Here is a 25,128-nt window from a genome sequence, read left to right on the forward strand (position 1 = left end):
CAAAGAAAAGTTTTTAGGGCTGCAGATACTTCCTCAGAGATAGTGTGTAAATCTGCAGCCTGTGGGACTGGCTCTAGTGTATCAGTGAGCAGATAAAAACTCCTACAGCGGCTCCAAAAGAAGCTCCTTAGTGAAGTCATCTTTCAGAAACGAGTTTTCATCTGCACAGGAGGAAGACGAGGGGGGGGGGGGGGGGGCGAGAGAGAGAGAGAGAGACAGAGAGCTGGAGGGGCTCAATCTCCAGCTGAACCATCAATCTGTGCTTGATAATCGTCTCATGGTAGAAGAGAGAGAGAAAGGAAAAAAAGAGAAGGGGGGGGGTGTAGAGAAAGAGTGCAAGAGGGCTTGTCGTCCTTCAGGGGGAGTCTGAAGATAACAGCTTTGATAATGTGAAACAGACAACAGGACCAGGACAGTACTGGTGTCTAATGGCACAGTGCACAGTGAGGCAAACAAGAGACACAGAGAGAGAGACACAGTGAGAGAGAGAGAGGCAGAGAGACAGTTAGAAACACACAGGCATTACTTACACTGGTGCAGCACAGAGTCTCCATGAAGCGAGAGATGAGGGAGAGAGAGAGAAAGGGATAGAGAGAGAGAGAGAGAGAGAGAAAGAGAGAGAGAGAGAGAGAGAGAGAAAGGGATGGTCGGGAAGGAGAGACAGGGCAAAGAGAAAAGAAAGGAGAGTTGAGAAGTGAAAACTCGATGGTGAAAGAAAACCGGAGGGAAAAGACAGAAGAGACATTCCTTTCATCCCGTTTTCAGAAAAGAGGGGAAGGACTTGAGAGACACGGAGAAGATGAGAAGAGCATGCAGGCCTACTGTACGCAGACACCACCCAACACAAACACAGCTTTACCAATGGCTCGCATCAGCACAGCTACACGTAAGCTGTTTACACGTAAACAAGAATTTTGAAACAAAAAAAACCAAACAAAATGAAACAAACAAACAGAACAGGTTTCACTGAGCTGTCATTCAGCTGTCATAAAGACTATACATTAAAATGACTATACAGTATTTTTGTATCACACAATAAACATTCAAATAGTGCACACAATAACGCATGTCATATTCAATGAATATTCAAGGATTCAGTGTCAAACAAAAGTGTTTTTACTGCCCTTCTGCACTGGTACTAATTTGAAAAACAACCGATTCACACACTTGCAGGACAAGGACGTCTTTGTACGCTGGTTTCCAATGGTCTGGCTCACACATACATAGCAACCTGGTGGTAAACAAACAAACAGAGGCTGGCCTGAGATACGACTGTGAGTCATTAAGGACTAAGAGGCATTGTTTTCCTTAATGACAGTTTCATTCAATTCAATCTGATTCGAATGATGCGTGTTCATAATAGCCGCCGCCGCAATTAGGCAACGAAATGGCTTGCCTGAGTACGCATGGAGTATACGGGCAGTTTAACGGTGGAAATATTCTTAAAACCGGCTGGGTTAGCTCTTGGTCCGTGGTTCCAGAATAATGCTTCTGATTTTGCGTTAATGGGAAACACACTCTAGTTTTCAAACATCCTTCTTATAGCCACCGTTTAGATGATTGGTGCACTCGGCGCGCAAGACGGTAAAATTTTACGACGACCCGGTTCGATCTTGTTGAATGAGCGCTACTGAAAAACCAAATAGTGTCTGCAGAGCCAAAAAGCCGCAGCTTTACGCCTAACAGCACTTTCACGCCAGCTGTTTCAGGCCAGTGGCATTCAGCGCATGCGCTCACCTTTTTGGCTTCTCTTAGCGACTGTATGGTTAGGGTTAGGGTTAGGGTTAGGGTTAGGGTTAGAGGATCGGCCACTGGCCTGAAACTGCTGGTGTAAAACTGCAGCTCTGCAGTCCAAGTTTCAAGTTTTATTGTCATTTACTAGATAACAATGTAGACATCATTATCAGCAATGAAATTCTTGATAATGTCAGTCAGACCCTTCTCAAAAAAAAAAACCCTATTTACACACTGTGTGAGCCAGACCAGACCTGGGGGGTGGGGGGTGGGTATTCCAGAAAGCGGGTTTAGTGAAATCTCTGTGTTAGTTAACTCAGAACAAGTAGTAAACCTCCTAATAGAAGAGCCCCTATGGCTTTGTTTTGCTGGGAGAATGAAGCCACAGGGCTCTTCTATTAGGAGCTTTACTACTTACTCTGAGTTAACTAACTCGCCCAGTTACCTTCCATTATCTATTCATGAACTCACTTTACGTCCCAGATCGCCCAGCAAACAGGCCTCCGGGACAGTGTAATCACACATGACAAGCAAGGCAAACTATTCCCTTTCCAAACCCACCGTGACGCCAGCAAGCTAGCTAATTAGCTCCGGACTTCAGTGATGGCACATGCTACATTTTTTCCCTTTGCCTGTTTATTACTTAGTACTTTACTTACTTTAGAATTTATCTGACTGAATCATGGGAGTATTCCAAGTACTTGGTTTCGTGACTAACCCGGCTAAATTTATTCAAAGGAAGTAGTAAACCTCCTAATAGAAGAGCCCTATTAGAACAAAGCCATAGGGCTCTTCTATTAGGAGGTTTACCTACTCACTCTGAGTTAACTTAGCCGGGTTAGGCACTAAAACACATACTTGGAATAGTCCTCCCAGGTCTGTGTGGGTGTGTTTTGGTCAAGTCATCATAGAGTGGTGTAATGGGTTTTGTAAACTTCATATGAGAGTCAACAGCGAGGCCACTTCAAAACCTTTTAAGAGAACAATTTGGTTAAGGGATCTGGAAAATCAGTTACAGTCTGACTCCAAGAGACAGTAAGCTGGCTAACTGTCCCCTGGCTATCAACAGTACGAAAGAGTGAGGCGGTGGTTCTCCTGCCGTTAATACTGAGTTCATTCAGTTAATGAATTGGTGGCTGTGGGATAATATATTTCCCATTCTGACGTCAAACAAAGGGGATGTCAGTATCTGTCACAAAGCACAAAGAAAAGTCACAAAATACCAACTAAATGCACCAACCTGTTCTCACATTAGTGAAAAAGCCACTTATTCTTGCTAGGGGGGGGTGGGGGAGCAGGGAGGTGCATATGTAAGCAGTGAAAGATAAACTCCAGCACTTTTCGTTATTAGATAAAATCCCAAAGTGCCCCTTCTTAAGTTAACTGATCTCAGCTGGCCCTCAGTAGCTGGTGGCCAGGCTTAAAGCCGAGGGTGATGAAAATTTGAGTGAAAAGCGCTTACTTTCATAAACGCTGGAAAAAGCAAAGCATTACAGGCTCTCCTTTTGAGCTGTCCTTAGTGCCAGCTGAGCCTAAATGGCAGTTTAAGGATTACAGAGGGGGCCCCAGTCCAAAGAACCAACGTGAGCCTGGATTGGCTGAAGGTATACAGGAGTGGCTCCAGAGAGAGAGAGAGAGAGAAAGTCTCTCCAGTGAATGGAAATTCGACTGGGACTTAACTGGAGAGCTGAGTCAGTCTTTTCACTGGGGCAGGAGGTATACAGAGAAAGGGAAGCAGCAGCTTTTTTACCCTTACTTAACCTTCCAGAATGTTCTGAAAACTCTGTCATCATGCACCCTCAGATCCAGGGAAATTTAACGAAACCGCTGTACGTCGGGAAGGAGTCCTCACGGAGAGGCGCACAGCCCGTCTTCACTGTCACACATGCACATTCGAAATTTAAGAGTTTCATTTGCCAGTTATAAATGACACACTGGGAGAAACAGGCTTCTTCATGCTAATTCTCAAGTCAACTCTTTTTCGTTTGATCTTCAAAAGGCATCACATGCTCGCAAGGGCGATGACATCACTGGGGTCACATTTTTTTTTCGCTGGGGGCGGGGGTTGCTATTTCTTGCGCGGCACCAGGCACACGTGAGGCCCCTGCCGCTCCACGTAAACATCCCAGAGAGAGAGAGAGAGAGAGAGAGAGAGAGAGAGAGAGAGACAGAGACAGAGAGAGAGAGAGAGACAGAGAGAGAGAGAGAGAGAGAGAAAGAGAGAGACAGAGAGAGAGAAAGAGAGAGACAGAGAGAGAGCGAGACAGAGAGAGAGAGAGAGAGAGAGAGAGAGAGAGAAAGACAGAGAGAGAGAGAGAGAGAGAGAGAGAGAGAGAGAGAGAGACAGAGAGAGAGAGAGAGAGAGAGAGAGAGACAGAGACAGAGAGAGAGAGAGAGAGAGAGAGACAGAGAGAGAGAGAGAGAGAGAGACAGAGAGAGAGAGAGAGAGAGAGAGAGAGAGACAGAGAGAGAGAGAGAGAGAGAGAGAGAGACGGAGAGAGAGAGAGAGAGAGAGAGAGAGAGAGAGACAGAGAGAGAGAGAGAGAGAGAGAATAAAAACTCACCATGCACGTCTCCAGGTCCTCCAGTCTCTCAGCCTCCATCAGCTCCATGGTGCTGCGTTTGGGGACTCGCTCCTCTGGGACGTCCAGGTCGACAGACTCCTGCTGTACCAAGGGGCGGCCTTTCCTGGACAGGTGTTCCGCCTAGGGGTCAACCAATCACAGAAATACACCAGGTTATGGATAATTATATTAAATTATGGCGCGCTACAATTAGTTACACTACATTAAATGATGAGCACGATATAGTATGTGATATGGTAATCAAATACTGTAACACAGTAAACTTTGAGAACTTTGAGTAAATGCTTATATGTATTTTATGTCTATATAAAGACATTAATATATATATATATATATATCTATATGTTAGCTTTTTGGCTCTTTCCAAATGCGGAATTGACCCTTTTGCTGTGCCTGCTCTGATGTGAAAAAGACTGCACAGGTTGAAAAATAAAGGCTTGCTGTATCTGATGGTCCGAACATTTTAACAGAATTTTGTCTTTTGTGGGGCATTTGCCTTAAGACACCAGAGACGACCCAGCTGTCTCAGAGTACTGTGTTATGGCAGGATATGCTATTACTGATACCTGGAGTAACAGTGATAGGGGTGAGAAACAGTTAAAAAAAAAAAAAAACACACACACACATTTATCTGTCAGGCCTTTTCCAAAGGACAAGGCTGATTAGCATCATAACTGGTGTAAATTGATGAGTGTCCACTCAGGACATGCACCGGTAGCATTCAGATGCAGCCAGTGCCTTCTCGGGAGACAGCCATGAGAGGAATTGGAATGAGCAGGGGCTCAATTAAGCTTGAAATGGGCACTTTACTGACCTCAGACTTCATTCTCCTCTGGAGAAGATATTTACAAACTGCATCAGAAAGTATAAAATCCTTGTATCTGGTACTGGCGCATCTAGTGCAAACACGTGACTCACCAGGGTGCTCTGGGAGATGGAGAGCGATTCCAGAATCTCATCCACGATTCGGTCTGAGAGGAAGGAGGCCAGGCTCAGCTTTACTTCACTGTGATAGAGAGAGAGAGAAATGGAGGGATGGAGGGATGGGGTTGAGGTGGGAACAGACAAAAAAAAGGTGTTATGGGAACTCTGCTGTTGCAGGTAGTGAGAAAACCCAGCTGTGTTCAGAATTGCTCTCTCTATCACAAAGGAAAAACTAAACCCCAAAAAAACCAAAAAACCTGACAGACATGTTAGAAGAATAAAAACTGTGAATCGAAGACTTCAGCTTCCTGTGGTGTAAACAGGAGTTCTGTCACAGTGGACTACCCAGTTTCACAGATTCATCAAAAAAGTACTCTTAGCACTAAAATAAACACTTTCTAGTTTCCTAAAAGGAGCCATATCTCCCTCACTGACAGGACATTTCAGCTTTAATGCAATACCAGCAACAAACATGACACATTATAAATTTGAATAATGTCTAATATAAATAAATAGCTGAATAAAATAACCATTAATAATAAGCATTTCTGTATCTGTCTTCTGGTACCAACCTTATCTTGTTGATAATGTCGATTCCGGACTGTTCCAGCAGGGTCTTCTTTACGAAGCTGCGAGGGACGACCACCTTGCCCATGCTGGCTTTAATCAGGTCCTGACGCAGGTTGGTTTTCCTCATCACGTGGGGACAGAGACCCTCTGCCGCATCCACCATCGCCTCCAGCAGGGTCTGTCAGGACAGACGGTCCACTGTTACATTCACACGGACTTCAGCTGGGCTCTGATTCAACACTGGTCAGAACAGCTACCGTTCAATCATTTAAGCAAAAAACAACAACAATGACAACAAAAAAAAACAGGCAAATGGCAAATCAGAATGACATAAAAGAAACAAATACACACATAAACAAACACACAAACTAATAAAAACACAGGGGCATCTAAACAACATGTCAGTTTATTTAATCTTCTGCTTCGGGAAATCTTAAGTATTTATGAAGATCTTTTCACTTGGCTGATCTGTAGGAACTTAAAACACTCCCAGGTCTGGGTTACAATTCAAACCCTGTTCTGGAGAGAGAGAGAGAGAGAGTCCATAACATCTCTCAAATCACACTAAGATTCACCTCACAGAGAGGTTTGTGTAATCAACCAGTTCACTGGGAAATCAATACAAGAGACGGTGTTGAAAGAGACAATTCAAGGTTTCATTGATATAAAGCAGCTCTATGTAACACCTGCTCCGTTGATAAAGACCACAGGGACCTGTTTGGATCACAGACATATAAACATCAATATTCCGGGCGCTCTCTCAACACAGCATAAAACACGATTACTACAGTCTAATCAGAACCCAACGGAACCACAAAACAAAACAAAAACAAATAACAGACCCTGGCAAATGCGTCCTTGACTATACTAGCAACATGAATAAACACACCAAACCTCAGAGGGGTCCAGGAAAGCATGAGGACTGTTTAATTAGCAAAAAATACATTACAAAAACAAACCAGTATTCCTAATGTGTCAGGAAAGACTGGGGAAAGTGGGAATGTATGTGGGGGGAAAATGGAGAAAGTGTTTTAGCTCGTTGGACATCTTCCCGTGCACCATCTCTGGGGGCACGTCGCTCTCAGGAGGAGTCTGCCAGCAAAGTGGTTGTTGTTTGGACTCAATCTGACTGCTAAACAAACGCTGAGTTGTTTGTTTTCCACCCAGGTCTGGGTTGTTCATGCCTTAAACAAACCAGAATGAACCAAGGGAAAAACTCCTCTGTGTCCAGCGTTCCTCCATGCAATTATGAATGGGGTGGAAATGGATGTTAATCTGCCAACACAGCAACGTGTTGGCCAACAAATGCATGCACGACCATATTTACTGTCTGCAATACATCAGAGCGGAGCCCAGCCGCTTGACAAGTGCGATTTGAGGGTTTTTTTCTTTTTTTTTTTTTTTTTGAGAAGCTTTCAAAATCTGGCAGCTCAAGAGTTGCGCTGCTTTGAATCCCAAACAGCTTGAAGGGAATAAAAAAATGTGGCACGTTTATTGTAAAAACATAAAAAAAAAAACTTGAGGGATGTAGCGCTCAAACAACTGGCACTCCTTCAAATACAGGAGTGTTTAAAAATTACGAGACCATTTTATTGGAAATGTAACAAGGGCGTTTTCTCGGGGGAATTTAGGGCCCTCTGAGGTCAGTGTACTGACATGACCTCAGGCCTTCTTTCCCATGTAAACTGTATATGCACTAATGGATTACTCAGTTTTTTTCTATGTTACCAACACTGTTACAACGTTACAGTTTTACAGTGGTACAGATTCTACCATACATCTATAATGTTACCAACACTGTTACAATGTTACAGTTTTACATTGGTACAGATTCTACCATACGTCTATAATGTTACCAACACTGTTACAATGTTACAGTTTTACATTGGTACAGATTCTACCATACGTCTATAATGTTACCAACACTGTTACAATGTTACAGTTTTACAGTGGTACAGATTCTATCATACGTCTATAATGTTACCAACACTGTTACAATGTTACAGTTTTACATTGGTACAGATTCTACCATACGTCTATAATGTTACCAACACTGTTACAATGTTACAGTGAACAGTTTTACAGTGTTACAGGAGTACAGATTCTACCATATGTCTATAATGTTCCCAACACTATTACAATGTTACGTTAAGGAACAATGTTACAGCCCCTGGTTAGGGAGTCGGGTTTGTGACTGAAGGGTCGCCAGTTCAGTTCTCGGGATCGGCAGGAAAACATCCACGGCTGAGTGCCATTGAGCAAGGCACCTAACCGACCAACTGCTCGCTGGGCGCAGGTGTGCTGCCCACTGCTCCTGTGCCTGGTGTGTGTGTGTTCACTACCGGTGTGTACAGACAGGTTAAATGCAGAGGATAAATTCACTGCTTGGCGTTCACAGTGTGTGTGTGTGATCAAGGGATTCTATTATCTATCTACAGCATTGCAATGGTACAGCGCTGCAGTACAGTAGTACAGTTGTAGTACAGTAGGACAATAGTACAGATTCCACGGTGCATTACCTGTAGCTGCTCATCCATAACCCGTGCCACCTCTCCGGCCATGGAGTCCAGTTTCTCCTGGATGGGACCCACAGAAGCACTGTTCAGCTCCTCTCTGGATGCTGCACCCAGGTGGTAGAGATTGGGCAGGAGCTATGGGGAAAGGGTTGGAGTTAGAGGGTGGGGGTTGGAGTTAGAAGGATCTAAATCTTTTCCATGAAGCTGCAGAGATTAAACTTCATACAATCAGAGATTAAACTTCATACAATAACACATATCTGCAAGGAAATCTGACTGTCAAGTGAAAATGAATTTTTTAAGAGTGCTCTCTCTCTCTCTCTTTGGGAATGGTCTACAGGACTGTAAAACAGGTACTGTGCAACAGTAGGCCAGTGAGAATGAATACTCTTATTTCAATAATATAATTAAATAATAACAGACGCACAGATGTAAATTTAGTGGACGTTGTGAGAGACTGTCTCTCTGAAAGGCACACGCTCTGGGCATCACAACAACAGTCTGAGACAGTTACAGGTTTCTGTAACTGAGGATTCTTATGCTTCTTAGAACATCCAGAGTCCCCATGACAACAAGGGTACTCGGAACCAGAACCTTTAGAATGAGAGAATCTAATGCTACAAAGAAACCTTAGGTTCTTGGCTTTTATTGGTCAGTCTCCTGAAACCAAAACAATTGTATCAGCTATATAAACGAGTAAGAGGTGTTTTCTACTTCCATAGACGAGACTCAAGTTAAGGGATATATCATCAGATTCTTTCACTGTAAAGGTCACTGGAGAGTCCGCTCCCAGCTCAACGTGACCAAAACACAACCTCGCACAAGTGATGAGACAGGCTCTTATTTTTGTAACGATCTTTTTTTTTTTTTTTTGCTTTGCTGACCGTTTTTGAGTTTCGGGCGTCTTTGACGAGGCTCTCTGCTATCCTCACGTCTTCCATGATGACGTCCGTCTCTGTGTTTCTCAATGAGTTGAGGTGATCCTGAACTTTGACACATATCCGGTCAATCATCTGTGGGGGAAAAAAAGAAAAACAGCGCGCAGATGAGAAAAACAGCACTTCAAGTCCTTCTCGACGGACTTGTTAACAGCGAGAAGCCACTTGAAAATCTAATTTTCCCACTCGTCTGGAGATTAAAGAAGATTTGTGAAGCATAAACCTCACAGCTGGACTTCAAAGTGCGACACTTTAAACTGTTATTGTGAGATAATCATCAACAATTACCGTCGCTCCGTTCCTCTCCATCACGCATACTAAAAATGTAAGTTACAATTTTACGCCGAGTTTGTTTCTCAAGCTACCGATTAGCATGAATGACAACATCTCTTCTCTTATCGCGGTAATTAAAATTAGGTGCCTAAATGAAAAACAAAGGAAAACTTCATTAAAAGAAGCAATCTAACCGTTCTTTAACAAAAGACACCGGATATATACAGTCAGACACGGTTAGATTTGGACGCAGGTGATAAGACAAGAGGCTGAGCTGTCTCAGTGTTATTTGGGTGTATGCTAATTCGCAACATCAGAACAAAGATAAAGATCGTTTCGCTTCACCTCACACCCTGCTAGCAATTAACAACCGCGCTGAGAAGAACCAAAGCAGGAATTTGAATCATTCTGATTGGCTGCTGAGGTGGCAGGCGGAGGCTCACCTGCTGGGTGGTTGTCGTGACGATGCCCTGTTGAAGTCGGTAGGCCTGTTCTTGGACGTATTTGCGCGTCTCCTGATTCCTATACAAGTAGTTCTCAATCTGTCAAAAAACCAAAAGTCATCCAAAAGGAACCTAGCTCCATTTCAAACCTGGGCCTTGCTCTCTTTAACACCGGTTATTAAACAGAAGAACACAGATGACCCTCTTCATAAATCATGACTGTATGGCTGTAGACCCAGAGAATGCAGGACTGCCATGGTAGACCCCCCTACAACGCCCGTTTGAAGCCTCCAAAAATCTTACATTTATCATTCATTCTGAATCATGAGGTCATACTACAGCAATTACGATTAGGGTTAGGTTTAGGGTCAAGGTCAAAGGTCAAGGTGAGTGTTACCACGCTAGCTGGGCGCTCATAACCTACGAGAGGTCCTAGACCTTTTAGCGGCGTGTATGGCAGTAGCTATGGGTTTTATGACCTAGGAGCGTGACCCTCGTCTGCTGTGTTTTTGGGGTGACCTCCCCCTGGCCTGACCTTCAGCAGGGCGTCTTCCGTCTTCTCCGGATTAGCTTTGAGAGCCTGTGACGCGTCAATGATGGGAATGGGCATAAAACGAATGGTGAAGTTCCTGAACAAAGCAAAGAATGAATATTATTAGACATACAGACACACACACACATGCGTGCACACACACACACGCACACACACGCACACGCACGCACACACACGCACTCACACACACACACACACACACGCACTCATCCGCAGACACGTATGTAGGATGTATGAATATCTAAACAGGCATGAAACGGTTCTCATTAAACTCAACCAAAACGTTCAATTAGAAAGTAATGAGGGAGAAAATAGATAAAGAAAAGAAAGGTAACCATGGGAATGACTGAGGCAAATGTGTTTGAGCTGAGGCGGTTATGAAAGTTACGAACGAGTTTAGGTAGTGGTGGTTTTCTCGCGCCACACAAACAACACCAGCACAATAAACATTAACACTATTTGTAAAAAGGGATTCAGTGTTTACACAGACACACAGTTCATTCTGATTTCAGATTTCTGATTTGAGAGACAAAATTCCCTGGACATACAGAATAACCAAATATATAAATATATATATATATATTTTTTTTTAACGACACTCTCTGGTTGGTAGAGATGATTCTGTCAGTGAGGAGACAAAAAGCACTCTGAGAGATATGGAGGATCAGACAGAAAATGGCCTGTCTCTTATGCTAATTGATTGTGACTTGACATCATTAGACAGGGTTACCAGCCTCGTGAATATGGAAAGCCTTCGCTGACACAACCTCATGAATATTAATGAGCCTTGAGGTAAGAGGGAGAGAAAAGGAAAGAGAGAGAGAGAGAGAGAGAGAGAGAGAGAGAGAACAGAGATGCAGAGAGAGAGCAGAGACGCAGAGAGAGAGCAGAGACAGGGGAGAGAGCAAGAGACAGGGAAGGGAGGGGAAGAGAAAGAGAGAGAGAGAAAGAGAGAGAGAGAGAGAGAGAGAGAGAGAGAGAGAGCGAAATGGAGAGAGAGAGACAGAGAGAGAGAGAGAGAGACAGAGAGAGAGAGAGAGAGAGAGAGAGAGTATCCTAGACCAGACTGATGTGGCGTGTCTCAGGTGAGGTTGTGAGGTCTTATCACTGCAGCTCAAGGGAACAGGAAATGACACGGGCTTACAAGACCAGCACGGACCTGACATGCTGATCTACACAGACTCAGCTACACACACACACACACACACACACGGACACATACACACATGCTCTCTATCCCACACACATACACACATTAATACCCACATGTACTTAAACATGAACACACCCACACACACACACACACACACCTCCACATATATACTCATGCACGCATGCACAGACACATATACGAACACACAAACACACCCACCCACCCACCCACACACACACACACACTCTCTCTCTCTCACAGACACTCACATACACACACACACACAAACACACCCACCCACCCACCCACACACACACACTCTCTCTCTCTCTCTCTCTCTCTCTCTCTCTCTCTCTCTTTCTCTCTCACAGACACTCACATATACACACACAAACACACAACATGGGGGACATGGCCATTTCTGCATGGCTTTGATCCTCAGTCACAAGCCCCTGGGGGATTTACACACAATTATCTGGTCAAACAGAGAGAGAGGAAAAAATCAAATGATTTTTTACAGCCAAAAGCCATGATTTATATTCATACAGAGCAGATCTACAAGTGAGTTTCAATCTGTATGAGACAGAAAAAAAAAAAAAAATCAGACATGTGACATCAATATCTACCATCACAGCACACCTGCTAGATTCATTTGATCAACTTACAGGCTGATATTTTTTCTAAAAGAGCAACATTTCGGCCAATCTGCCAGAGTTAAATTGACTCTGAGAGTGTTAAACGTGTCCAAGACAGGTGTAAAGGCATCTGAGGTCAAAAGGTGAAAGTGGAGCACAAACAGTTGGGCCACTGGGGAATGAGTCTAAGAGGGTTCACGAGAACAAAAAACCAGTATCCAAAACTGGGATTCCAGCCGAAAACCAGTGAATTATCTACACAGAGTCAGACAAAGCAGCACCCCCACCCTTAATCTGGGCTCAGAGCACCTCCCGAATCCCAAAGGGAACGGAAAAACATGGCACGGGCTGGCTGACTGCCGCAAACGCACAATGAAGAAGAGATACAAAGCCACTAAAACCTGGGACAGAGAGTCAAAGATTTGCCTTTCCCTCTGAAATGCAACGCACAGCCAATCAGATTGGGTTCTGGGTCATGTGCCCACGGCGTGTAAGAACTTCGACTGATTTTACAGTAATCAACTCAAACATTCTCATACCTGAGGTCACTGATAACAGTTCAAAGCAAGATTCCTACAAATGTCACCTTTTATTAAGGTCATGTTTTGGTTGCTTACCTTTGCCAAACAAACCCTTTGTAAAAGCTGTGAAACACTGTTAATTGGCAAAAACGTAACGTTTGAATATTTCCTTCGGGCTGTCGTCGGGGGGTTAGCGCTCTGCATGAGATTAGATGTGTGTGTGCGTGTGTGTGTGTGTGTGTGCGTTTGCACAAGTGTGTGTCTAAAGTCTGTAATAACTCGTCCATAATGGTAAATTAAAGAGACTTGGATCTTCATCCCAAACAGCAGGATGAGTCCGTTCCATCCTTTGATGGATGTAACTCTTCTCTCTCTCTATCTCTCTTCATCCTTTACCTCCCCCCCCCCCGCTCCCCCCTCCTGTGGGCACCTCGAGCTGGCTGCACTCAGACGCCGCTCTGTGGAACACCGTTTGGCGGGAAAGCGGCCAGCGAGTGCCAGCGCTCACGCAATCTCATGCAAATGGGATTTAAATGAGAGGAGGCGGCACAAAGGGAAACGGAGAGAAAACGAAAAAAAAAAAAAAAAAAAAAAAGAAAAGAAAGAGGAAGACAAAAATAGATGGCGTGACACATGGATAGACTGGTGTTGATGCCTCTATCTAAAAATTTCCAGCTGGCTGGTTCTGAGAGAAAAAAACAAACAAAACAAAATAAACAAAAAAAAAAACACGTGTTCTTAAAACTCTCTTTCTATCCAACAAACCTCCACCACCCCCAGCCCCTCCCTCTGGCGCCCTCCCTCACTCCTCTGTATCCGGGAATGAGACAAAGGCATGAAAGGGTAACTGACGGAATCAGAGTCCCTCATGCAGGATGGAGAAACACCACAAGCCCTTTCTTTCTCTCTCTCTTTCTCTCTCTGGAGGTTCTTGGCCACAGCTGGAGCTGTTTCTCTATGACTGTCTGAGCCTAAGCGTAGCACTCTCTTTTGTATTTGCTCTCTCTCTCTCTCTCCCCCAACCTCTCTCTGTCTCTCTCTCCCCTACCTCTCTCTGTCTCTCTCTCTGTCTCTCTCTCCCCCTACCTCTCTCTGTCTCTCTCTCTGTCTCTCTCTCTACCTCTCTCTCTCTCTCTCTGTCTCTCTCTCTCTCTCTCTGTCTCTCTCTCTCTCTCTAGCCTCCATGTTACATTTTCATTCTGCTCGTCTAACGGCTTCATTTCTCTCCTCTGACCAGACTTGAGTGGCCAAAGCCTTATGGATCCTTGTAAAGAAAGGAAGACTAATGCCTGTGATATAGTGGAGGGTCCATTACAATCAGCTGTCTAGAGCTGTTTCATTTATTTTTCTAAGTGTGCTCTCATTAAGAAAGAGACAAGTGGGGTTAAACGGAATACTGGTACATCAGTCAAGATGATAATATGAAAATGAAGAGACAGAAGACACACACACACACACACAGGGTTACATATGCTTCCACACACAGTCGTTTGTACACACACAGAAGTGCACAGACTCTTACGTACACACACACACACACACACAGTTGTGTATGCACACAGATGCACGTGTTGCGCGCGCGCACACACACACACTCTCACTCACATATACACACACACACAAATACACGCGCACCCACACACACACACACACACACACAAAGAGAAATACACACTTGATACGACTCACTTTTCCAGAGCAGCTGCGACATCTTGCAGGCCTTGGGGGCTGATGTTGTTCCTGTCCCAAATGACCGTTCTGAAACACACACACACACACACACAGACACGCACACGCACGCACGCACACACACACATCGGCCAGATGGTGTGGCCCATAATCAATACAGCAATCTAACAGAGTAAGAGCACACAGTGCTGATGTGCATACCCAAACTACCAGCCCACAGCCTGTCTAGGTAAAGACACAACACTGATCTCACCGCAGGTAAAAGTACTAAACTACAGTAAAACAGCAATACAAGCATAACTCTGATACATAGCACCAGAAAACTTTTACATTAACATGCAATTCCACTACAGTGCAGCTTTCCTCGAACAATGTACAATAGATACAATGTAACATACAGCATATTATAATATATATATATATATCTATACATGTATATCTATATGTGTACATATATATATATAGATAGATAGATAGATAGATAGATAGATAAATAAATAAATAGACAGATAGATATAGATATAGATATATACCCTCATTCTAAGAGGACAAACATGTATGAGTTCTGCTCAGTGCAGAGTTCATAGGTACACATACACAAAACCACACACTCCTCCAGTCTGGTCATGAGTTCTGAAGTTTCCATCAGTGTCTGGCACATGTACACAGCTTAAATCTTACATCATAACTCAAACCAACAAGACACACATACACACACTCACACACACTCACACACACACACACACACACACACACACACACACACACACACACACTCACACACACATACACAAACACACACACTCTCTCACACACACACACACTCACACACACACAGTACCTGAGTTTGCTGTTGATCTGTAAAGCCTTGGCCAGCATCTTGGCGCCCATGTCTCCCATGCCATTCCCACTGATGTCCAGTTTAGTCAGAGTGCTGTTACTACCCACAGCGTTCAACACCATGCTCAGGTCGCTCTTCAGCTTCGAGTCGGCCAGAGAGAGAGACGTCAGGGGCTGAGAGAAACACAAACACAGACACCACGGAGCTCACTTCATTAACGCTCTGCACCGATTCATGTTTACTTCGAGACGACACAAGCGGAAGAGGTTAGCATTGGACCCATGCTAAAATAATAAACGCAGGTCATATGGACAGATGGAGCGTTTTAATGTGGGTTTGGACAATGTGAGTGTCATCTCTTACACTGCATCACACCTGAACACACCTGAGAGTTTCATATGGATCACAAACCATATCTGCGGTGCTATCAAAACGTTTGTGAGGGTTTCGGGTAGTTTGCCAGCCGGGCCTCGCGGTGGCTCAGTGGTTAGCACTGCTGCATCACAGCAAGAAGGCCCCGGGTTCCTGGGTTCAGGTCCTTTATGTGTGAAGTTTGCATGTTCTCCCTGTGTTTGCGTGGGTTTGCTCCGGTTTCCTCCCACCACAATAACATGCATGCTAGGATTAGTGCTCCTGGCAATGACCTTGACCATGGCACTGGTAAAAAAAAGACCACACGTTGGTCCCTGTGGCTGCCCACTGCTTCCAGCTCATAGCGTGTGGCTGCTCACTGGTGTTAGGAAGGGTTAAATGCAGAGGCTGCATTTCACTGCTTGCTGTTTGTGTGTGACATATAAAGTACTTCGTCTTAGTACAAGCCACCATACAAAGTGTATATATTTGTTAGTGATTTACATACAGTATATTTTACAGAAAATGCCTAACTTTCACTCAGTATACCTCAAAACACTACTCTCAAGAACCAGACGGACTTCAGCAGCGTGGCACATAAGACTAATTTATAAGCAGCTGTGTGTGTCATTCTTTGAAGCACACAACACAGAGAATGTCTACACATGTAACTTCTCTGTGCTATACTACACTATACTATACTATACTATACTAAAAAATAATTACTAGCGCTAATAGTACATCTCCCCTTAACCAGAGCTCCATCTTTCTCTGGTGCATTTTCTGTGTAAACCCAGAATTCCAGTGATGCCTCACGGGGTTCCCAGGTGAAATTGCTTTTATTGATCTCTCTCGGAATGTCCGATGGGTTCATACGAATGAGAAGTTCGCGTAATTAGCATACACTTCTAAAGCTCTCTGACGGAAACATATTACATGTGATCTTAATCTTGTCGCTATCTAAAATTAATTTTACTCCTGCCAGAATACCGTTCTCTTCTCGCCACCCCCCACCCCCTCCCCCTTTCCTAAAAACTTTACAACTGAGCTCTAATCTAATATCGCAGATTAGCGCAGCGGTTTTAGAACCGAATCCACCAGCAACGTTTTAGCTCCTTAAGTATTCGCGATTTGTTTTTATGATTAGCCTTTAACTACTTCCGCTCTGACTAACTTGCTTTGATCACGCTGGGCTAACTCTGACCCCTTTTCTACGGGGATAAAACTTCAGATAGGATTATTTCTGCCTGCCATTTCAATGTCTCTGGTTTTCCTGGACATCAAGGCTGGGGCTTCAGACAGCGACGAGCGGAGGCGGAGGGCATGCGGCTCTACCGGCGGGGAGATTAACAGGACGGTGGACAAGGGGTCACCAGTTAGCCTCAATGCTTCTAAAATAAATTCCCTGAGTGAGTGAACTAATGCAGATTGAGTAGATTTAGAGTAGTCCGTTTAGAGGAGGGGGAAAGAGAGAGGGAGAGAGAGAGAGAGAGAGAGGGAGAGAGTGCGCGCTTGACCTGGAGGATTAGTTTAGTTCAAACTGCTCTGGGAAAGCCTCTTCTGAAAGAGAGAGAGAGAGAGAGAGAGAGAGAGAGAGAGAGAGGGGGGCGAGAGAGAGAGAGAGAGAGAGAGCGAGAGAGTGAAGGCTCAGAAATGGTGAAACAGAGAACTGTTTCTGTGTGTATGTGTGTGTGTGTGAGTGTGTCTGCTCTTTGAGTTACTACAGACACCTACGGGGTCAGAGGAGAGAGACAGAGAGAGAGAGTGGTGTTCCACTCATTCCTCTCATCAGATGCCTTCGCCGGTTTGGATACAGCCCACCCACTCTTTTCCCACAAACTGTGACAGCCAGACAGACAGAAACAGTCTCTCTCTCTCTCTCTCTCAAACACAAACAAACACACACACACACACACACACGCACATACATACACACACACATACATACATACACACACACACACACAGGAGTGTGGGTTTTGTGCATCTTTTTTTAGACAATATCACGAATATGTCATCGATTTTCCTCTTTCTTCTAAACGACAAATGAAAACTCCCACCAGAAAATGATTACATGCTAAAAATGTATGAGGAATGTGTTACATGAGTGCCCTACACAATGGAGACAAAAAACCATTTGTGTAAAGCCTAAGATTTATAATCATAATAATTAGAAGCTCGGAGGAGGAAAAAATGGGACCAGTGACACACAAATGATTTGCGGTATTAATTTGAGAGCACTGCGACATCCTCAAATTCAGTCACCCATTAAAACCGTTGGCAACTGAGTTGTCTGAGGCATTCTGCCAAGTGAAAATATCTCGCAGCCGCATAAATAATTTAGAATTTTCATTAGTGGCAACTTCTTATCAAAATGAACTGGATTAAAAAAATAATTAAAAAAAAAAAAAAGACCCTGAAAATCGATCATGATAAGATCCCACTCCTACGTATAAGTCTGGTATATGTATAAAATCTGAGAGGAGTCATCCTTCCTTGTCTTCACCTATTCCCCTCTCTCTCTCTCTATCCCCTCCTCCCCTTTTCCCTCTCTCTCTCTTTCTCTCCTCTCTCTCTCTGTCTTTCTCACTTTCTCCCTCTCAGTACTGGAGATGTATTGCCTCTGTTTCAGTCAATAATCCGCAGGCAGGCTGGGTTGAGAAATGAGACCAATTCCACTTCTAAACGCTTGTGTTATCGGTAAGAAAGGCATCCTCCTTCCTGCGGCTGGCCAAAACAATTTTTTTTTTTCTGTCCTAATCTTCTCTCCTAATACTGTGGTCAGACGGTCACACACACACACACACAGCCATAACTGTGGTTGTGGATAATTGGAGTGATTTAGAAAGAGGTTCAGATACACACACGCGCACACACACACACACACACACACTCTTAAAGTGAACAAAGCAGTGTTTGTGTGTGAGAGTGGTTTAGGAGGACACAGCTCTAGAGGCCTGGAGGTGAATAACTAAGGATTATAAAACACACACACACACACACACACACACACACAGACACACGCACAAACATCAAGATAATAAAAGAAGACATAACTGTAGCAGACCACAAATGCTGACACTGATTAACAGATGAACACACACACACACACACTATCTCCGCAGTCTAGGAGCTCAGGGTCTTGAACACATCCATTCATCCACCCCCTGTGACACACTCATCCACAGTACTGAGGGGTAAAGCCATTTCCTATTAGTCACCCCCCCCCCACCTCCAAAAAACCCCAGCTTGTCTCCCAGTTCCTTCTGCACCCACAGATAAAGTGCATCCGTCCCTCACCTCAGGCACGGCCCGTTTGGCAAAGACTCATTATAGCACCAGTCTCCAGTGCAGGCTTAACCCTGCCCTCATACACACTGCCAACCAGCGCTCACACACAACACACATAGTGAGACAGAGAGACAGAGGGAGAGAGAGAGAGAGAGAGAAAGAGGGAGAGACAGACAGAGGGAAAGAGAGAGCGAGAGAGACAGACAGAGGGAAAGAGAGAGAGAGAGAGACAGACAGAGGGAAAGAGAGAGAGAGAGAGACAGACAGAGGGAAAGAGAGAGAGAGAGACAGACAGAGGGAAAGAGAGAGAGAGAGAGAGAGACAGACAGACAGAGGGAAAGAGAGAGAGACAAAGTGAGGAGAACTCCAGTGGTGGCAGACAATGCTACATTCCCCACTGTGGTTTCCCGCGAACGCCACACCTGCGCGTGACCTGATTTAATTAACTTAATTAACGGTTCTGAAACTCTAAAATCTACAGATATTGATGCATACATACAGGTTTTGAGTAACATTGTGCTGTGAGATATATGCCACTGAGGTTTAAAGTTTGTTTGAAGTTGATATGAAGAACAACACTGGAGTGCAGTTGTATTAAAACACTGAGGAGCAGGGTGCCAGATTTACATCTGACAGGTGACAGTACAAGTCAACCGTGAATACACAGTGTTTTAATCCTGTGATTTAACACAAGAAACACGACTTGAAAAGAGTCCAATTTCTTTACTCACTGATTCTTCCTCTTGAATCATGTGAACCAGGTTGTCCAATACAGGGGCAAGATTTCTGGAAAAGAGTACAAAAAAACAAAAAACAAAACAAAAACAAAAACAAACAAAAAACACTGTATCAATAACACAAATTTTGAATTTGCATTTTTATTTTTATTTCATATTGCCCACAGAAGGATCCAAAAGAGGACATGTGTGTCTGAAAGAAGAATGAACCTTCAATTCAATTCAATTTCAATTAAATTACTTTGAATAGTGTTTTTTTTTTTTTTAAAGAACAAACACTGTGAACAAAACAAGGCTTTACAGAGGTTTATGACACCGTGGACCCACGGTGGAAAAAACTCTTTGGTTGTCATAGTTAGAGACCTTCACAGAAACCAAGACTCATAAATGCTTCATCAGTCATCAACTGTATGGGTTTTACCAAAATCTCTAGGTCAGGTCACTGGAGCCTGTCAAACTGTTGCCTCCAACAGAAGACAATCCAGTCATACATTCATTAATGCATTCTCTCTTCCTTTCCTCTCTCTCTCTCTCTCTCTCTCTCTCTCTCTCTCTCTCTCTCTCTCTCTCTCTTCTCTCATTGCTTTCAGGTCAGGGTTGAGCTCTGGAATTCTGGGACTGACTCTCACTCGGTACGCCTGCCATCACACAGTGTCTTTGGTTTGGGGTTTCAGTTCTGCATTGTTTAAATCATTTAAACTGGGAGTCAAGCTCTACGTCCTGCGGGTTCTGGTCAGTTTGAACTCTTCAACTGAACAGGAAGCCAAATCCAAAATTCTGAACTGACTACAACGCTGCTCTTTGTCTCTATGGTAACCTTACAGAGCAGACACAATGGGGGTACACTTCTCCCTCATGAGCCATGATACAACCTAGTCACCTCCATGCCTCCTCTCTCTCTCTCTCTCTCGCTCTGTCTCTCTCTCTCACAGGGACTTTGTGCAGAGGTTGGTCAACGCTGTTGGCCATAACCTTAGTTCAGGACTCCACACTCTCAACCTTGCCAACAGCCCTTTAGATGGCTGCTTGTCATTGTCACTCACTTGGACTTGATGTTGTTGAAGTTCTTCCCCAGAGAAAGGTGTCTGATGGATCGGTTTTTGGCCAGCCACACCAGCAGTGTGGTCATATCAGCATCCAGCCCTGCAGGGGAAACAAAACCAGTCACACACAGCTCGGCACAGAGGGACGTGACCACGTTTCTAATCCCAAAACAGTACGAGAAAAGAGCATCCGATTGTCCCGCTCAGTGCATTTTAAACAAATCTCGATCTTTGGCAGAGAAGTACATTTAAAGCATATTTTATTTTCATTTCTTTTACCCCATACACCAGTTTACCCAGTACAACCAAGGCAAAGGCATGATTCAGAGACATCAGACTGGGGAAACCTTGACTGGAAAACAGGGCTTTGTTTTCTGTATCCGAGGCTTTTTCGACTTCACACACTCCTACGACTCACTCATCTCTCACCATGAGTGAAAGTGGCATTTTAAATGACACAAACATTAAAATCGGTTTTGGTTTCACTGCGTTAACACTGTGAAAGTCAATTAAAGGCTTAATTAAAGACAGATGGCTCATCAAGTGCTGGTGTGCACAATTAAACCTTTGGACAGCATCAGCAAAATGGTAACGACTCCTTTTTAATGTCCCCCATTAGAGGGTGAGGGTGAAATTTCCTAGGTGTTTTTTTTTTCAAGTCATACAGCGGTGTTTGAGTATCATTAAAGAATCTTTTTAATCTGTTTAATCTAATATAGTTTTCAGACATCACTCACAGACATTGTATCTATGAGCAAATTCTACGCTGGTGTAAAATGCTGGTGTAGGAGTCTATCAGCAGATCTCTGAGCTACCATTGGTTGATGTCTATGTCAGTCATTCTCTGAGGCATTCCCATTGGCTGTCTCACCGTTGTCTGAGATGTCCAGGCTGGAGATATTGGGGATCTCAGCGATACAGCCCTCCAAGATCTGAGAGCCCCCGGACCTCAACTGACAGAAAGAGAGCGGAGCGTGAAAACCAGTCAAACCAGTATCACCAATCCAGTATGAAAACAGTTATCCAAAAACAGCTATACAAACTAATTTGATATTCAAATAATCCAAGCAATAGTCCAAACCCAGTATCCAAACGGTTATGAAAATCGGTTTTCCGTTACTTGTCGAGGTGTACGTGTCGGAGTTCCCTTCAAATGTCGCTATGCTGGCGAAGTTCAAAGTAAAACTTCAGCTAATCATCTAATTGGTCAATCAAACAATCCAAACTATGATGAACTCTCTCAGTAAATGGAGAAAGAACAAATTGCTCATGCAACATGCACTGTTTACAGACTTTTACAACACCAGTATCAAATGCAATAGCCTGAGATTAGATTGTCTAGAATTGCAGAATCAGCTGACGGAGGGAGAGAGTGAGATGGGCTGCTGCTCTGGGCTAATGAAGTTATGAAATGTTATGTTGTGTTACATCTCCATGGCCACTGCTGAGGATGTGGACACGGTCAGTATGACATGACAGTCCAGTCTATCTGTGAAGGCTTTCATGGAAAAGAACAGATACTGTAATAGGTTTGAGGAATGCTGGAGGGTGAAAGCTGAGAGCACACAACAGTGCAAGGGCCAGAGAGAGAGAGAGAAAGAGATTAGATTGTGTGTGTGTGTGTGTGAGAGAGAGAGAGAGAGAGAGAGAGAGAGAGAGAGAGAGAGAGAAAGAGATTGTGTGTGTGTGTGATAGAGAGAGAGAGAGAGAGAGAGAGAGAAAGAGATTGTGTGTGTGTGTGTGTGTGAGAGAGAGAGAGAGAGAGACAGAGATTCTGTGTGTGTGTGTGTGTGTGTGTGTGTGTGAGAGAGAGAAACAGTGATTGTGTGTGTGTGTGTGAGAGAGAGACAGACAGACAGACAGAAAGAGATTCTGTGTTTGAGTGTGTGTGTATGATAGAGAGAGAGAGACAGAGATTGTGTGTGTGTGTGTGTGTGAGAGAGAGAGACAGACAGACAGAGATTCTGTGTGTGTGTGTGTGTGTGTGTGTGTGTGTGCATGAGAGAGGAAAACAAGTGTCATAGAAAGGTGAAGAGACATACATACACACATCCTTTCTCTCTAACTCTCTCTCTCTCTCTCTCTCTCATACACACACAGAATCTCTGTCTGTCTCTCTCACTTTCTCTCACACACACACAATCTATCTCCCTCTCTCTCACATACACACACAGAATATCTGTCTGTCTATCTCTCTCTCACTCACTCACACACACACACACACAATCTCTGTCTGTCTGTCTCTCTCTCACATACACACACACACATACATTCTCTCTCTCTCTCTCTCTCTCTCTCTCTCTCTGTCTCTCTCGTGCACGTACATAAACACATGCACATAGATACAATATAATATAATAGCTGTAGCAAACATTCCAGCGGGTTCTTTTAAAAGCACCTGAAAGCACTGATTATACATGTTCCAGCAGACGTATTCAGGAGATGAAGTGAAAAGATAACAGTTTTACTCAAAGTCGTAACGATAAGTACACAGACTGGACACGCAGGTCCTGTTTGGCTAGGAATGCCCTCCGAATAAAACAGTTTCTTTGTGTAACCAGGTGACGGAGCAGCTGCAGCTGAGATGAATGTTAAACGATTAAGAGTGAATGGTCTAGACGGAGAGCGAAAGGGGTGGAGGGAGGCAGATGAAAAGTGAGTTAGCAAAAGCCATACTTACACAGTGGCCAAGCTTAAGGGAGCGTTAGGGGAGGAGAGACAGAGAGGGGAAAACATGTCAAAGCACAGCAAGGTGTCTCTCTCTCTCCCTCTCTCTCTCTCTAACACACACACACACACACACACACACACACACACACACACACACCTGCATGCCCATGCAGAGAGCAACTGAAGCAAACAACACAAAATCAGGCAAAACACTTGAATGAAAAACTTAAGCTGTACAACTAGAAATACACTGTTCGGTTGTTAACCATATTTTTTGCCTGAAATTAATTTGGCATGTATCACGTTACATTTCAATACATTATTTCAAACAGTTAGAAGTGGGATCATAGCTATGTGTATGTGTGTGTGTGTGTGTGTGTGTGTGTGTGTGTGTGTAAACTCAAGATCCCACATTTGCATTGTAAATTAAATTTCTCTCCTCTTGGTCTTGTAAACATTTCCATTATGTAAATGTGTGTGTGGAGAGGTATGCCAAAAAACCCCTCATAACTTAAGCAGTTAAAACAAAGCTGTAGACAACACCAAAATTTGAATGTAGTGAAAACGTTGTTTAGTTGCAACGAGGCGTAACACTTAAATACCAAAAACTTTGGAAAGGTTCTTCTTTCACACTTTAAACTGAACAGTACAAATCTCAACGTCATCTTCCTCTCCCACTGTCAACAATGACAGCTACAGTTTGAATGGTAAATTATCTTCCACAATTACTTCATGTCTCAGAGCAGGATACAGTAACTGCTTGCACAACACAAACACTGACGTACACACACACCCACACACACAGACACAGACACACACACACACACACACGCACATGAATGCAAACATTTGCTCCAGGTCACAAAAAGCATGGTCATTTCCTGTTTGGGATATAAACCCTGTGGTGACAACCCTGTTTTCTCATAAATACAAAACCACCAATCCTAACCCTGGGGCTATCTGCAAACAAATATAAAGTCAATACATGAGTCACACTCAGACGTGAACTACACAACACATCAGGCGCCTCTGTTAGAAACGACAGGGCTTCAAACGAAATCAGCAATACTCAGAAAAAATATATATATTTCATTTATCCAAGCTGTCAGGAAAATACCCCTAAAATAAAGCTAAAACGAGTAGATTTAGGGGTGACAGTGACTTCAAAACGTCAAGCGTAGCTGTTTTCGTTTGACAGGAATATACAATATCACAAGAAATGCGTTCGACAGGCAGGGTTAAAACCTTCTCATTCCAGTCAGAAACGCGGCGGAGAAGCGAGCATACGTTAGCTATGGCGCTCGCATGCGGGGTTCGCCGTGTCAAAGCAAGCAAATGGTTTCTGTCAGAGCTAAATTAATACGTAGATTGACTGACAGGCGCACGCTTCATTAGCACAGCAGAGGGACACAGGCAGAAAAACCCACACATTTGCGCTAGCGGTAATGCTGACGCTGATCGGTCTCTGCTGCTCTCGCTGGGACTGGCAAATTTGTGCTTAAACCTACACGCACTTAGCCGAAATCAAACAAATGCTAGGTCTTGGATACACAAACACTGATTATTTGATTAATCGCGTTCAAGAATATTCCAAAATGAAAGAGGATTATTCTGAGTTAAAGAACTTAAGCCTCTGATAGCATAAAAAGAAAAAAAAAGTG

The 25,128-nt window shown here is 43.8% G+C and overlaps 1 protein-coding gene across 1 annotated transcript in view; it reads right to left on the bottom strand.

Moving 5' to 3' along the window:
* The window catches only part of LOC115818566 (F-actin-uncapping protein LRRC16A-like), a 94,058-nt gene that overhangs the window by 11,995 nt on the left and 56,935 nt on the right, over nucleotides 1-25,128 (bottom strand). The window contains exons 18-31 of the mRNA XM_030781966.1: nucleotides 23,478-23,489; nucleotides 21,669-21,750; nucleotides 20,798-20,897; nucleotides 19,749-19,803; nucleotides 15,376-15,548; nucleotides 14,535-14,603; nucleotides 10,519-10,612; nucleotides 9,984-10,082; nucleotides 9,214-9,342; nucleotides 8,333-8,464; nucleotides 5,816-5,991; nucleotides 5,238-5,325; nucleotides 4,299-4,439; nucleotides 531-548 (exon numbers count right to left, since the gene is read on the bottom strand). Of these exons, the coding sequence (XP_030637826.1) occupies nucleotides 531-548; nucleotides 4,299-4,439; nucleotides 5,238-5,325; nucleotides 5,816-5,991; nucleotides 8,333-8,464; nucleotides 9,214-9,342; nucleotides 9,984-10,082; nucleotides 10,519-10,612; nucleotides 14,535-14,603; nucleotides 15,376-15,548; nucleotides 19,749-19,803; nucleotides 20,798-20,897; nucleotides 21,669-21,750; nucleotides 23,478-23,489 (1,368 nt within the window). The remainder of the gene's footprint in view (nucleotides 1-530; nucleotides 549-4,298; nucleotides 4,440-5,237; nucleotides 5,326-5,815; nucleotides 5,992-8,332; nucleotides 8,465-9,213; nucleotides 9,343-9,983; nucleotides 10,083-10,518; nucleotides 10,613-14,534; nucleotides 14,604-15,375; nucleotides 15,549-19,748; nucleotides 19,804-20,797; nucleotides 20,898-21,668; nucleotides 21,751-23,477; nucleotides 23,490-25,128) is intronic.

The sequence above is a fragment of the Chanos chanos genome, chromosome 8, assembly GCF_902362185.1.
Source record: "Chanos chanos chromosome 8, fChaCha1.1, whole genome shotgun sequence".
Classification (NCBI taxonomy): Eukaryota; Metazoa; Chordata; class Actinopteri; order Gonorynchiformes; family Chanidae; genus Chanos; species Chanos chanos.